The sequence below is a fragment of the Gavialis gangeticus genome, unplaced genomic scaffold, assembly GCF_001723915.1.
Source record: "Gavialis gangeticus isolate Ggan-Ray unplaced genomic scaffold, GavGan_comp1, whole genome shotgun sequence".
Lineage (NCBI taxonomy): Eukaryota > Metazoa > Chordata > Crocodylia > Gavialidae > Gavialis > Gavialis gangeticus.
Window position 1 is genome coordinate 32860701 of NW_017729029.1, and position 16729 is coordinate 32877429.

At 38.7% G+C, this 16729-nt stretch overlaps 1 protein-coding gene across 1 annotated transcript in view; it reads left to right on the plus strand.

Moving 5' to 3' along the window:
- Positions 1–16729, plus strand: part of RPS6KA6 (ribosomal protein S6 kinase A6) — a 101644-nt gene that overhangs the window by 43339 nt on the left and 41576 nt on the right. The window contains exons 6-13 of the mRNA XM_019521389.1: positions 1896–2002; positions 2277–2314; positions 6761–6903; positions 7782–7852; positions 9748–9836; positions 11300–11364; positions 14589–14691; positions 16269–16396. Of these exons, the coding sequence (XP_019376934.1) occupies positions 1896–2002; positions 2277–2314; positions 6761–6903; positions 7782–7852; positions 9748–9836; positions 11300–11364; positions 14589–14691; positions 16269–16396 (744 nt within the window). The remainder of the gene's footprint in view (positions 1–1895; positions 2003–2276; positions 2315–6760; positions 6904–7781; positions 7853–9747; positions 9837–11299; positions 11365–14588; positions 14692–16268; positions 16397–16729) is intronic.

Genomic DNA, 16729 nt, shown 5'->3' on the forward strand with positions numbered 1-16729 from the left:
GGCTGGGGGGGTGCGGCAAGCTCCCACAGGCAGCAGCGGCATTGGTGGCAGTGGGAGCATGGTGGTAGCAAGTGGTGAGCTCCCACAGGTGGCCACGGCGCTGGCGGTGGTGGGGAGGGGACCACCAACAGACACTGCCAGCAGTGGCCAGCGGCGATCAAGGACCAATTACAGACACTGTCAGCAGCGAGGGAGGGGTGGCGAGTGGTGACCACCCACAGGCGCTGCCAGTGGTGTTGGTGGCACCTTTTTGCAGGGAGTGTACCACCAAGCTCAGGAGGTGTGCATGCACCCCCTGCGAATCACCAGTGCTATGTGCTGTGTAAGTTGAGAACATTTCTTAATCTTAACCCTAAGCTGTTCAGCCATAAATGAGTGCCTGTTGTTACAACTGTAAATATTGACCCTGTCGCATTTAATAACCACAGTTTTTACAAGACCAGAGAAACTGTCACCTTCTGAGGATGCCACAATGACATAACCAGTAATAACTAAGCATTCTCCCATAGCGATGGTCGCTGGCTGTATGTTAAACAAAGGGGTAAAATAGCATGTAGTACTATAACTAAAACGTAAAACAAAAAATTGATGCTATGAATAGAAAGTAGGGGGAACAGAAGGAATCATCTATTCTAAGAGAATCTCATACCCCAAATACATAACTAGTTGAAGGATTAATTCAGACCCAAATCAAGGTCCTGTGTGTTACTAAGCTTAAACTAGCTTGTATACTTCATGTAGTAATTATTAGCTGGATAGAACTAAATATATGTTCAGGTCTCCTAGAAAAAAAAAATATATAGCTTGATTTTTCTTGATTATTAAGGCTATGTACAAATGTTCAGTTTTTCCTGAGAGTCACCCTCCCAGGAGAAAAGAAAACATGTACAGACATTTAGTATTTTTTTCCCAGAGCAAACATGGCCATTCTGGGAGAAAAATATCTTGAGAGCAACCTGAGTCAGATGGTTCCCAGGAGAATATCTCTTGGAAGACAGAATGGCTGTACAGGTAACTGTCTGCAGAGTGGTCCTCTGGAACCTCAGGAAGCCTTTCTCCATGCCCTTCCTGACCCTGCAAGCCAGGCAGCCAAGGAGACCAGTGTCAATCCCAGCTAATCAGGGTGCAGAACATGCCCCCTGAATGCTTCAAGCTTGCTGGGAAAGCCCAGGTTAGAATACCGGTGTTAACTAGCCATGCTATGTATCCTGTGGATTACATATAATACTATTTTTTATCATACCAAGCAATTCAGTAAACTGAAGAAATAGAGCATTCTGACTGAATGATTATTGATGATCAGGTCAGAATATACAGAGATTAAATTTCTTCCAATTGACAATTTTAGATGGAAAAGCATTGTTTTTAATATTTATCTCTCAAACAGTGGGTGTTTTTCATGGCACTTGGTTGCTGTGCAGCCCTTCTAAGTGGGGTGCCTCTTTTTGTACCACTAGGTATGCAAACACCCACACATTGTTCCCAAGATAAACCCAACGATTTCAAATAGGAAACCATAATGTTAAAAACTTTCTGATCTTTGTGGATTCTTTGTGATAGAAAAATTGTTCTATTTTTCTGTATTCAGAAGAAAAAAAAACGTAACACTAGTTTTTGAAGTGGGATGCCATTAAATTGAGAAAAGAAATGGAGGGGTGCCTTGAGTCTAAAACAGTTGAGAACAACTGCTCTGAGTTATTAAGGAATTTTTTTTTTTTTAATTTTTTAGAAGGTACAGTTAAATCATCGGGAAACTTTCATGTAACTCGTGTCAGGTGAACCTGCCAGCTGAAACTTTATAAAATGTGGTGCTTATGAGCAAGAGTTGCAAATTTAGACTGCAGTATTAAAACTGAAGACAAGATCAGAAGGTAAATCTATACAGTTCTTATTAGGTTATGTTTACAGAGGAAGATGTGAAATTCTACCTCGCAGAACTGGCCCTTGCTTTGGATCATCTACACAGCTTGGGAATTGTATACAGGGACCTGAAGCCAGAAAAGTAAAGTAAAATGTATTTTACCTACTATTATATGCATTTTATTTAATTGTTTTCTCTCATTCTGATGATATTTTCTATAATATAAAAGCTTAATCAATGCTTTTTGTAATATGTATTGTTTTTAATAGTTAAAATATATCCATGCTTTAAATGTAAAATAGTTTGATTAAAATTGGAAATTAGTTGACTTACAAATAGTTAATATTTATGTTTAAATTGCTTTATGTAAATATTCATGTTATGTCTATTGGTGAATGTGAATTTTAATTTTCAGCATTTTGCTTGATGAAGCAGGACATATCAAGTTAACAGGTAGGAAAAACTTATTAGTATAGCTCATTAATATTTGTGCAAAAGCTTACAATGTGGTAAAGATATTGTAGCCAGGGTTGTCTTGTATAGTGGCTGGTGTATGGTGATTTTAAAAGGTGTGTTAGTGTGATTTTTATTTCTTATACATCTTGGCAAGGCTTTTTTTTATAGTGCAACTAACATAGACCCAGATTGCTCAATCTGGTATGCCTTTGCAGAATACCACCGACATTGGGATGACTACATGAATGAGTACTGAGGACTGCTCGCATAAATCATATTGCAGATTCAGCAATAATACGGCTGTAAAGATTGAAACGGTCATGCTTAAAATAGCTATAGTTGTTAGTTGTATATTTTTTTTAAATACCTTTTGCATTTTTAAAAACAAGTTTAACTTAGAAGCCATTTGATTAGTAAGTAATAGTGGCCTATATTAAGGCTGACTGTAAAATGTCTTTTTATCTGAAGATCAAGAGTAAAGGAGATGATTGATCGAAACAGGAATTGCAGTATGCTGAGCCTTTTAGGATAGGAAAGGAAATGCTGTTGGTATAAAAGATGTTGGTGCTGACAACAAGGCACCTAAAGCATTCTTTAAAAAAATCTAAGAGTATATTAAAAATGTAATTTCTAGCAGTTCTGAGTTATCTGCCTAATGGCAGAAAACCATGGTTTTAGAAAATTTAATTTAAAAAATATGAAGCTAGAATACATATACATATTGGCAATTAAACCGGTTTTTAATAGGGCATGCTGTAAATATTTAGTAAGTACAAAACATTGTGAACATTTACTTGTACATTTTATTACCGTATTCAGATTATAATTAAGGAGGTAACTGTATGTTATAAAATTCACTATCTGCTTTGTTGTGTAAATATTAACAGTCATTAGACCTGATTTGCAAGCTTAAAAAGAGATTTAAACTCATCCATTTAGTGCAATTTACATGCACAATAGATTTTCTTGTAAAAAAAAAAAAATAAAAAAAAAATCCTTGCTGTTGCATCTCTTAGCCAAATGGATTTTGCATAAACCACAGAGTTACCTGATATTTATTATTTAAAAGTACAACAGGATGTGTTCTTGCTTCAGGGTGCAAAGGCTCTTAAACAGCCCAAGGGATTTAATTCCCTATATACAATGTCATTGATGATGAATTTTCAGTTCTCTTGCATTTCTTCAGCTTCTGAGTTGCTTTTTTTTCTGCCTTCTGTTTCTCTTAAGCAAAAATTCAAAACTAATATAAATAATTCAGAATAACTTGCTTTTTCCAGGTCATATTCAGAAACATTGGCTCTTTGGGGCCTTCACTACCCAGGAATGATTAACAGAAGAGCAGGGAGGAGGGCAGGCTGGGTTAAAGTTTTTTGTTTTTTCTTTATTTTGTTGGATAAATCAGTACTTTAATCCCTTTCAATTTCTGTTGAAGGGGGAATAAGAAAGTCTTGTAGTTATTTGAGGCAGGGGTCAAATAACTACTTTTCCATCAGCATTTGATTGTTGCTTTTATGGCAGCCCTGAGTCAGAATTTCAGAATTTGTTTCTCCTTCAAATGAAAAGAAAATGGGGAGGAGCAGTTAATAATATAAATAAGCATTTTTTGAATAATGTGTATACATCTGGAGTAAAGGAAGAAAGAAACAGGGAGGAGAGAAGATGCTTCAGAAGCTGAGAGATTTGATATGATAGCCACGCAGGCTATACAGTACAATCGCATCTTATGCAGGGGTTACTTTCCGAAGTCAGAGTGTATAGTTGAAATCTCCGGGTTTGGCACCAAGTAGCCGCTGCAGGGCCCGTGCGTGCAGTGCAACAGCTGCGCCTTCCACACATACTCCTCGCCCCTCTCATCCTCTGCCGCCTCGTCCTGCCAGGGCAGCCAGCTGAGCGTGAGCCCCCCAGCCATGCTGGCATGTGCAGGCAGTACCACGTGGCGCCACGCTACGCGCTGTGCCCCGGCTGGCACCTGGCGGCCAGCACCAGCAGTCGAGCATGTGTAGCTGAAGTCGCGTAAGTTAAATACGCGTAAGATGCGACAGTACTGTATCTGTGAATCTAGATTGAATCAGGGGCTGATTTCTGAAGTGTATATTTTATAATTGCATATGAAGCAAAAATATATCCTGTTTTTCCTCTGTTTGTCAGTTCTTACACTTCTTTTCTGATTGAATCTTTGTACTGCCAGTAACTAGTGCAAAAAACTAGTGTAAATATTGCAATTTAAAGGTACGTGAAAAAGAAGCTCACACAGTGTCCATTAAAGTGCCTGATAATGTACAACTAATTAGAATTAAACCTATTGAAGGCCAAATTGAGCTTTCTTCACATTGCTTTGTCAGTGAACTTATATGTTGACCTGTAGCCTTCTATCATCGGAATCAAGGGTGTGCAGACAGGCATTTAAAAGATTTAATTCTGTAGGTCTGCGCATCCAAAAGTAGTGCTGACTTTTTCATTTCTGACTTAATACTAATAAGTGTTAACTTTGTTGCTCCCAGTCATGTCTCCCATGTAAACATAATAGCGGCCTCTCTTGAAAGACTGTTTCAGTATAGGTAGGCACCTACACTCTTTGTGATTTTGCGGTTTCTGTGAACACCAGGAAAAATGGCTGTTTCCACAAACACTGCAAAAAACGATTTTGCACTGAATCACGGGGGGTGGGGGAGCACTTGCTGAAAATAAATGCTGGCTTCTCAGTGGGAGCCAGTGGCCACTGTGGTCTGGCTTTGCAGCCTGCTAAATGTGTGTGCAGGGGGTGCCCACTCCTCCCTCTGCCATTGATTGGCTGAGAGGGCTGTCTTTCATGTGATCCTACCCCTTTCCACCAATCAGCATCAAGGGGCAGGGCCACATGAATGGCAGCCCCCTCCACCAATCAGTAGTGGGGGGTGGGCCACATGAAAGGCAGCCTGTGAAAATGGCGGCCAGTGCCATGGTCAGCCCATGAAATTGCCTGTCTGCCGCCTTGATTTTGGTAGGTCCCTAAGTATGGGTGCTGAGAACTTAACTGAGTTGCTCTCATTCCTTAGGCCTTTCCTTCAGTTAGAGAGTTGTTTGGTATAGAGGGTTGAGCTTGCATTCTTTTGCCCAAGTTGTACCAAAGTTGCAGATAAATAGTAATCTTGAGTTTGGGGTCTATAAGTCCATCTTTTTTATAAGTGCATGATTCCTGAGAGAGTAAGTTTTAAATTATCAAGTTCATCATCAGATATGAAGCTGAATTGTATATAAAGGTGAGTGTAATGAAAAATATAAGGTCTAATGTTGAACATTGTACACACATCATCAACAATGGCTACAAATGGAGTAGAGTTATACCCAGACTACAGTTTTTATGTGCAGGTGAATACTCAGGTGTAGGTTATTGCATGTGCAGATGTGCTTGGATAATTTACATGGGCATTTTTGCACTTGCATATAACCTACTCTTTGCAAATTTGCTTTCATCATCTAATATCATTGCACACTAGGGCTATAATAACACTGCTTTCAAATTGAATGTGCTCTGAGGTGTCTAGGTATTAGGAGAAATATAGTATTTTTCTCTGTAGCCACAGACTTTCATACTTTTATTACATTACCTTATGTCTGATTTCAATACTTCTAGCCTACTTGACCAAAAATAATTCTTGTACATGCTACATTTGCTAGTTTGCGTAAGAGCTTAGGGCTACATTTCCCAAAGAGATCTGGAGCCTCCATTATCATAATAAAAGTATAAAAATTGTATTTTTGGGGAAAGAAGAGTATCATATTCGTTGAGAACCCAAAAGAGACATAAGGTGTTCTGAAAATCTGTCTTTTGATATTTTTTTCTTTCCTACCATAAAGGTACTTCTGTTAAGAAGCTCATGCTAAAGTTGGGCTCATATCAAGAATTGGATAAAATAATTTTCTTCTAGCTTGATTCAGTCATTTAAATCTCAGCTGTCAACTCACTTTTTAAACTATCTGGTTTAAATGAAGCCCCTATGTTCTTTCATGGCATAGAGCCATCGTATTTTAATTCTTGTTATTACTTGCATTATTTTGTTAATTTAAATATTATTGTTTCCTTTAGTGAAACTCACTTGTATCCAGTTTTTCCATTTTATAGCAATTCAGCAGCAAAGTCTCACCAAACAGTACTAGGAAGAAAAGTAGAACTTTTTGGTTTTGTTAAGGTTCTAAATATGTAATATATTAAGCATCTGATTCTAAGTATGAATGTTAGTAGCTTGGGCAATTGAACCTGAATTTCAGTCCACTCTAAAATGTCCTTGGCATCACACAGTAGACTAGTATGAGACAAGTCACTAAAAAATCTATCGTCTACTATCCAGTGAGCTCTAATATAAACATTTTTCTCCTAAACATTATTTTACTATATTTCCAAAATATTATTTAAAAAATTGTTCTTAAACTTTACTAGATGTATTTTTGTAATGCCGTTTGTAGACTTTGGACTCAGCAAAGAATCAGTAGATCAAGAAAAGAAGGCCTACTCTTTCTGTGGTACTGTAGAATACATGGCACCTGAAGTAGTAAACAGGAGAGGCCACAACCAGAGTGCAGATTGGTGGTCATTTGGTGTTCTTATGGTACTGTATATTTAATTGCTTAAACTTGTTTAACAGTCCAAATATATTGCATGTATTTAAAATACATGTTAAATAACTTTGAGTAACCTTGCCTAGACATAATGGGAATTTTTTTGGTCCGAAGGGAAGAACTGAAAGAAGGCAGTAACTGAATTGTTATCAAAGTAGCAATTTTATTTGAATTAAGTTTAACCTAGACTTGTTTAGACCTGTAAGGAATAACAGATTGATAAAAGTTTACATAAATATGATCTCTTATAGTGTTACTTATTTTATTTAGTTTCTTTCAGTTTGGTGTGAACTATATCTTGAGTGTCTTCCCCCTACTACTTATTAGTAAAAGAAAAAATTGAGGGTTTTGCAAAATGCTTGATAAGTGTTTGCCAGAGAGAGCCTGTTTGAATGAACAGCAGTATAATGAAGTGGAAGACGCCAGTAATGCTAATATTTCTGCCTGTGCTTTACAGTAAACTTATTTTATTAGCATAATATTAATATTGAAGTTAAAAAAATATTAAGGCAGTTTACTTTTTAGCACTTTTTGTTTGTGGAAAAATTTTCTTCAGAGGGATTTCCCATAAAACTGGAAATTAAGTAGGTTGTAGATTTGAGTTCCATCACCTATCTTTGTTCTATAAAAGCATCAAGGTGTTTTACATCATTGTCATGTATCAGTATCATCTGCCTGTACTGATTTGTCATAAGTTGCTTCAGAAATGAAAAAAAAATAACTAGTGATCATTTTGCTTATATCTCTGAAGACTTCAAGTCTTCATGTGTTTGGTGTAGTAGTACAATTGGGAATTTATTATTTAAAACGTTGTAAGAGTAATTTAAAAAAACTTGATATTGATTAGGTAAACATTTGTTCTTTTCAGTTTGAAATGCTTACTGGCACACTACCATTTCAAGGTAAAGATCGAAATGAAACTATGAATATGATATTAAAGTAAGTATATATTCTATTTGTGATAAAATATTATTTTTATATTTTAGAAAGTCAAAATATATAGCTGTAATACATTTTGGTTTAGGTATTGTAACTTGTTTTCAGCATGTGAAACAAAAAAAGTAAAGATGTGATCCCAAATTATAGAGATTCTAAAGAATATCTCCATAATTTCAAACTAGAGGAATAAACCACTATATTTATTGCGTTTGATAAAAAACAGTAAAGCACAGAAGGAATTTTATGAATTGCCATTGTTCCCAGCCCATCTTATTGGCACAGTGTGACTTATTTTATGTAAAATTGGTGTGTGTATGTTACTCTAGGGAGAGGAGGTGGTGGTGGTATTTGCAGTAAGACAATGGGAGTGTATTTGGTACCTGTAAACAATAAAGTTCCCTACCAAATCCTGATGTCCTTGTTTGAGGGAGAGGAGACCTATTGCCCTTTTATAAGGGTGTGTACATACATCTGGGGAGCATAAAATGATTTAAAACTGGTCACCCAATCTAAGATAAGTGTGGGGGGAGGGAGCACTGGGAGAGAGGATTGGTGGGGGCCAGCAGTGTCTGCAAGGAGATCAAGGAGACAGGCAGAGTTGGTGAATTGAGGGCAGGCAGGGTCTGTGGGGGCTTGGTGGGGTCCCTGAGGGTTTGGCAGGACCCAGGGGGCTTGCAGGCTCTATGGGGAAGCTCTCTTTCCCCATCTCCAGATGAACAACGCCCCCATACTTGCTGCCTCTACCACCACCCCACCTTGCTTGGCTCTTGACACTGCCAAATCAGTATCGGAAGTGGCTTGCAGGATGGGGGGGTTGGCAGGTTTGGGGAGAGGGAGTCTGGCTGGTCCCCAGTGGGGAGGCTGTCTGTTTGGGGGTAGTGGGGAAGGGACCAGGGGGCTAAAAATAGCCCTATGCCAGGGAGGGTGTAGAAAAAGCACAGTCCTAAGGCTAGGGCTGGGGCCAGTGCCTGGGCTTTCCCAGCCCTGGAGCTGCACTGGTAACTGGACAGAAGTTCAGGATAGTTGGATTGGTCTAAAAATGGCTGACCCGATTTGCATACCTCAGCAGTTGGGTTAACTTAAATTGGCTCAGCCATTTTTAGACTGATCTAACTGTCCTGAACTTCTGTACAGTTCACACTTAGATGGATCCTATCAATGTAAGGTCTGCAACTGGGTGAACTAATTTTAGATTTGGTGGCCACTTTTAATGCGCTCTAACCTCCCTGAATATATGTGCCTAGCTTAAGTGGCTAAACAGGGAATTTCCTCTAGCTCAAATGGTAAAAACCTAGACCTTGGAGGAATGTTAAAAGAAAGAGGTCTTGTTCTGGCTGCCTGAAAAAGGGAAATGATTGATTTTTATAGTCTTAGTTTTGCATACAAGTTTCAAGCTTCTTGAAAAACACTTATTGAAATAATTTAAATTGCTCAAAATTTAGTAATTGTGTCTGTGAAATTCACCACCTTGGTGCCATTACATTAGCAGATAAAATCATTACTGAATCTTTCTCTTGGAAGAAAAGATAAATCAGGTGACCTGGGTTACGAGTGTATCTTCAGGTTCATTGTGGCTGTTACAAAATAAAAGGGATCCTATTTTGTAATACATCAATATATCTGGAAAGATCTTTAGAGATCTTAACTGCTTTTCTCACCTGGAGCCTTAAATCTGCCTTCACTTCAAGCAGCATATTTCTATCATGTTTTTTCTTTTTTTCCTACCATTCTTGTAGAATGGCTTGATGATAATATCTATCTGCTTTGGTTGGTCTGTAAGGTGAAAATCCACCCTGCCTTCTATTCAGATAACATGCAGGGAAAGATGTAATTGAGACATCTAAATCCACAGCTTGAGATCAAACTTTCCTGCTCTCTTTCTTTTTTTGCTCCAGAGCAAAACTTGGAATGCCTCAGTTCCTTAGCCCTGAAGCTCAAAGTCTTTTAAGGATGTTGTTTAAAAGGAACCCATCAAATAGATTAGGTAAGTTTGTTTTGCCTACAACTTTGTTGAAAGTACAAATAATATGTGAAACTTAATTGTGGACCTAAACTTAAAATGAATAACCATGTCAGACTTCAGTTTTGTCACACGTAGTTGCCCAGAGTAGCATGAATATCCTGGATTTGGATCATCTGGGCCGGGGTGGGCAAAATGTGGCCCGCAGACTGGATGTGGCCCACCAGGCCATTCTGTCCGGCCTGCAGGGCCCCAAAAAAACTTAGAAAATTAATATTTTTCTGCCCCTGTCTGCCTGTCATGCAGCCCTCAGTGGCTTGCCAAAACTCAGTAAGTGGCCCTCCACCTAAAATAATTGCCCGACCCTGATCTAGGCAAATCTTAGAGGGAGGCTGGCTAAAGATGAAACTCTTGGAAAAATCAGTGATTTCTATAAATCCTGAATGTAGCATTCTACATAGACTAAGTTAACTGTCTCAGTTCAAGCAGGCGCAGATAAACTGCTATCTATAAAGATAGCGTAGGATGTATGGATTTCCTTTTGCAAGGTATTTGTGGGTATAGATGCATGTATATTTGGAGCAGTTTTAAAAGGGGAACATTTCTCAAAAGAGGAATAGCTGTTACTTTCTAATTGTAATATGAGGGCAAGCCAGGAACGATACAAATGCAGCATAATTTAACACTGAATGTACATTCCAAGTGTGTTTGTCCATACCCTGACCATATCAAATAATCTGGATTTTTAGGAATTGGAACCTGGTAAATTTGTGTGATTAGTTTTTCAGTAGTCTGCGCACCAGTATTTTACTACATAGTCAGCTACATTTTCTCATCAGCGTAACCCATGCTGTTAGTCTGGCAATATCAACAGACTATCATTCCAGGAAAGAAGCATCCCTGGGACCCTGTATAAATGCATCTTACTCTGGCTCCATCTGTATGCCTCTCTATAGCTTAATATGGCTTCCCATTTTCCTGTTTTTGCTACTAGCTCTCCAGAGGCACAGCACAGTAGCCTATCATACTATCCAAATGGCTAGTAAAGTGATGTAAAACAGTCATAAAGTGCCAAAAACCAGGGGTAGTATGGAAAAAAAATATATCAATATATTCCCCAATTGCTTTTTTGGGAATTTAGCACTAGATTAACTGTTCAATTAGTGACTTGCAGACGAGCATTCTTGATTCTTTGTTTGCTGTTTTTATGTGCCTTGCAAACAGGCCATTTTTACATATCATACTAAAGCTGAACCAAGCCATTTCACCTTTTGAAAAGGGAATTTGAAAAGTGACATTCAATTCCAGTACATTCTTTTTCAGCTTATGCATTTAATTATTTTGTTTCTCTGGGAAACTGTCCATGTTTAAGTTGATTCCACGCAAACATTTTAAAAAGGGGGACTAAGTTTTAATGCAATCTTGTTTAGAGCTTTTGCCCTACAGCAAATTGTAAATTCAGCTCTTTTGTTTTCTGTTAATGTCAGGAGCTGGTTCAGATGGAGTTGAAGAAATCAAGAGACATCCTTTTTTTTCAACTGTTGACTGGAATGTAAGTGCAAACCATCCTGAATTGAAAATCCTTTTCAGTTTTGCTGTGTTTTGCAACATATCTTTCTATTTGCAGCAAATTAAGCAGGGCACGCTAGACAGCACATATTGCTGCTGACCATTGTATTTGAAGACTACATTACTCAGCACAATAGTGTTGAAGCTCTTGGTCAAATAAAATATGCACTAACATTGGAAATGGTGATTTGAATTGCAGCATACTAGAGTTTTAAAAAGCCAAAGAGAACCTCTTCAGTGAGAGAGAAAAGTTTGTCTGTTCTCAGGCAATGTGTCAGAGCAAATCTTGCAGTATGTGCTCATGTTTTGTGTGCAAGTGATCAAATTATTTTGAGTAGCGGTGTTTGTCAGGGCTACAGATGTGCTGCCTCATTCTCCTGTGCATTGGAATAAAGGATCATCATGGACAAAACCCTTTTTCAGTTTCCCTTAGCTGCCTGTAGCAATGAAATGGAACCAAGAAAGCCACTCACACATTACATCTTTTGAGTTCCAACTAATCTTTTTCCCCATTAGTGTGATGAAAAGCAGCTATCTCTAGCCTGCTTATTCCTCAGCATTTGTTCTTTCATTTTGATGCTGCAATACAGGTCTGCTGTAAGCAGCATAGACTCTAGCCCATCAGAGTTCAAACTGTTCATTCTATGAAGTTTAATTTCTCTGTTCATACCATGGAAGCCCTAATAGTCAGGAGGATGAAGCTCCAATATGTATAAATGTATCTTAGACAACTGTATCTTCCAGAGCTAAGGCCAACAGAAAGAAATTGGCCTCTTGACTTTTAGCATCTATGATATCCAAATAGGTATATGTTGTTATCATCCAGGACCTGCTCTTTGAAGGGCTGGAACTCTTTGATTAAAGAACTGAGGTACTCTGCTCCTTCAAAGAAAGAATTGACCCCTGGAAAAACAAAGTCTGTTCTTGATTTGAATCTGGAGGGGATCTGGGACAGAAGTTCAATAAATCTCTTTAACCTAAATCATTTAAGGCTGATACTGTATCAGTCTAGACTTACCTGAAACTGGTTTTGGCCATTTTGAAAGCAGTTTATGTGCACTGAATTTCTGTTGTGTTCCAGATTTGAACCAGTTGCTGGTCACTTATACTCGTTTTATGGGAAGCTTCTGTTACTAGACCTGGTGTACTGAGATCATCGCTTATCATACTGATCAGTACTGTAATATGGTTTCTTCACGCTTTCCAGCGTGTAACCATCGGTTACTTTTTGTTCAGCGCTTAGTATGGTTATGTTTCTGGTCTCCGGGGCTCCAAAATCCTGTGGTAATAGAAATAGTAATTATCAGAGAAACTATTCTATTTTTATAAGTGTACCTAGTAAGAATAGGGACAAATGCTGGGTCCTTCATGTGGGTAGAAAGAACCCTCACGATATCTATATGATGGGTGGTGGTCCACTGGCTGGCATTGCATCCAAAAGGAACCTAGTGGTGACAATCAACCAGAAGATGAATATGAGCCACCAGTGTGATGAAGTCGCTAACAGAGCAAATAGAATGCTGGCGCGCATCAGCAGATGTGTTGCCAACAGATCCAGAGAGGTGCTCCTCCCCCTCTATTTGGCATTGGTGAGGCCACAGGAGTACTGCATCCAGTTCTGGGCACCACACTTCAAGGATGTGGACAAGCTGAAAAGGATGTGGAGAAGGGCCGCCTCCATGATCAAGGGCCTGGGGTACATGGTCTATGAGGAGAGACTTTGGGATCTGGGACTGTTCAGCCTGAGCAGAAGAAGGTTGAGAGGTGACTTGATAACTGCCTACAGATATGTCAAGGGAGAACACCAGGACCTAGGTGAACAACTTTTCAGAAAAGCCCCCACCACCACCTCAGGAAGAGGTAGACCAAGTTTCAGCTGGGCATAAGGAAAAACTTCTTTTCTGTACGGGTAACTAGAATCTGGAACATACTTCCAGCAGAGGTGGTGCTGTCGCCATCTCTAGCGGTCTTTAAGAGGAGGCTGGACAAATACCTTGTTGAGCTCGTTTCAGCCCAATTACTTCCAGTCCTTCTTTCTATGATTCTGTGATAATAGTGATATGTAGCAAGTGGCTTTTTTAATTGCGTGGGGCTGAGATTTCAAAGATGCCATCTAGAAAATTTCTGTATTTTCTCAAATACAACATGCTCCAGAATATAATATTCTCCTTATTTTTGAAGAGCAGACCAACGAGAAAATATCCTGTAGTAAGCAACTGAGTTAGCAGCAGCTAAGGAGCCAAGCTTGCTTATTTTTTGTGATCCCTGTGGATTGCTGAAGATTTTCACTTTGTTTCAGCTGCTAAGTGGAAGAACCTGCTCTTACCACATTTCTGAAGTACAAATGCACACTCCACTTTACAGCAGCAAGTGTTTGGGGGCAAAGGGGTGTGCTCTATACAATAATTTGAAATTTTGTTGGCTAGTTTCACAGTTTTTTTAAAGTTTGTTCAATATTTACTTGCATATCACATGCACTCTGTTCCCAACAATTAACCCTCCAAAATTGGGGTGGGTGTCCTGAGGAAAGAAGCCAATTTCTGGACTGGAATAGAAGGATAGAGACACTGTAATGACAGGTGAGGAGTCTGCTTCTCTCCAGCCGTCATTTAGCAGGGGCTGAGTCCAGTTTTAACCTTCTCACAGTTGCTGCCAAATTGGCAGTAGCTTTTGGCTGAGCAGCCCACCATGACTGAACAAAAATTCAGCCTTTCCATAACAAGGTGTTTCTAAAGGCAGAGGAGATAGGAGGGGAAAAATGTGTATATGTTGCATTTTGACAGTACCTTGTATATAATCAGTTAGGTTTTTGAGACTGGTCAGTTTCTCTTCTTTTTGCATGAACTGCTGCGATGTTAGCTTGCATTCTTTTCAGGTCTTACATCTTTGGAACTGGGATGAGCAAGGAAAATGACTAAAGAGAACAAGGATGTCTAATGGGTAGTAGCTAGGGAGTCCTGCACTTCCTTGACATTTGCATGGAGTTTTGATGTACATCGGTCAGGGTGGGAAGGCTAAAGGAGCCTTCTGTTCCTCTTTCCAAATTTGAAAGTCTAAATTAGGGGTCCCTAGCACTTATGGGACCCTGTAAAGAGGCCCCTTGTTCTCTATTTCTCATCTACAGAACCTAAGAAAGATTGGGAGGAATGGCTGTAGTAGTGTCAGTAACCTGTATTCTTGTTAAATGACTCCTATTTGTTCTTCCAGAAACTGTTCAGAAGAGAAATTCAGCCTCCATTTAAACCTGCTTCTGGAAAACCAGAAGATACCTTTTGTTTTGATCCAGAATTCACAGCAAAAACACCAAAAGGTAATATTTCTTAAGTTATGAAACAGTAAGGGGAACTCCTCTTATGAAGAGGGCTGGATCTCATGATATCTTTGGTCTGCAGATAGAAAATTAGAGCCATTGATGATGTGTAGGGAGTTTGTGTAAAGACTCAAGACAGGATACGTACAAACCAGACTTCTGCATGTTAAAAATTAGCAGCCGTTTGTTGTCACTTAGCCAATAGTATATGTCGTCATTTATTTCTCACTTTTTCTTCCCTCTTTTTTTGCATCTGGTTTCTTTTTTGGGCTATGTCTATTTCTACCTGGCTCTGCTGGCAGAACATTTGGCAGCAGAAAGCAGCCATCTCCTCCAAGCAGCTGGAACATGCAAACCCACTTGTCTCTGGGCTGCCAGCGACTCCACTTAGCAACTGTACTGGCAGAGCAGGAATTGGAAGTGAAATAGCTTTTCTGGGAGCAAGGAAAGTTCTTCTGCTGTAGAGGAGTTTCAATATGGGTACATTCAAAATTTTGTCAGGGGAGATGGGAGTTCTTCTGGCAAAACTTTGTTGTATAGATGGGCTCCAGAGAAAAAAATACTTAAGCGGGCATCGTTTTCTCCCATTTCCCACCTTCTAGCAACTGAAGGATAAAATGGTGGAAGAAAACAGCTTTTTGCAAACCTCTTCTAACTGGGCGAGAGGGGAGCGGAACCCAGCATTATTTCCAAATATTTGGAAATAGTTTGGTTCAGTTAACTTCTCAGTGTGCATACTGTTTCTTTTGCCAGCTAAACTTGAGCTTATCTTTGAGACAGCAGATTTTTTATTAGAAGGAAGGTGTTTTGGGAGACTGATACAGTCTACTATCACATCATTTTTTGGAGCATTTCAGATATATTTGGATAAGCATTTTTCTCAGACTCATCTTGAAACACCTTTTAAAACTTAACACACAGTACAGCCCCTTAATAAAGACTTGTAAACATTCAATAACTATGTTCATTTCAGGCTTTCCTTTGTTAATCCCCCTTTTACTAGTGCCTCTGAACTTTAAATATCTAGTTTATTAGCTACCTTAAGTATAATCAACAATTTGTATTCCAACATAACTCATAAGCTTACAGATATAGAACTCTAGGTCAAATGTGGTATTTATTGAAGGTTTTTAAGTATCTGTTGTCGTCTTACATGTCTGTACTTCTGTCATCCACACTTGTATGGCACAGCCTTTGAAATGACTAGGTAGCAGAACCCTTGTATGCACCTTTTTTCACATAATGTACTTGAACTTTCGACTATGAATGAAGCCCATGGCAGCTATTTACATTTCTTGTCCATAAATAAGTTTTAGGAAGTTTTTAATTTATTCATGTTTGTACAGTATCTTGAAGCTTTGTAAGTAAATAGATACTTAGTTCCTTTGTATGTGATATTGTTGAGAGAATTTAAGTGAAAGGTGACAGATTTGTACTCCTGCTACATCCAGTAGTTTAGAACCATTCTACTTTCTTGTATTATCTGTAAAATACTTGAGGACATACCTGTGTAAATATAAAGAATAGCTTAGGTCGCATCTACTTTAATTCTAATCAAACATATTTTTAAAAATCAGATTCTCCAGGAGTTCCACCTAGTGCTAATGCACATCAGCTCTTCAAAGGATTTAGCTTTGTGGCAACTACTACTACAGTAGAAGATCATAAGATCTCACCCCTCACCAATATATTGCCAATAGTACAGGTAAAATTTAATTTTGTTCTAGATACTTTTAATTGAAATGTCAAAAGCTGTTTACATTTTAATATTAGACTTCTCTCTTCTCTGTCGTAAGTATCCTTATAATAAGTATTAAAGGAGTTTGCCCCCAAAATCCCATTCGATGTCATGTTAAATTTTCAAAAGACATTTTAATAAGCTGTAAACAAGTTAAACTGTTTTAGAGAGTGTGAATGTTTTTGTTAAGAACAAATAGTTTCATAGTTGGTAGGGTTAGAAGCGATCTGAGCAGATCATTAAGTCCGACCCCCTGCCATGGGCAGGAAAGAGTACTGAGGTGAAACGAGCCAGGCAGGG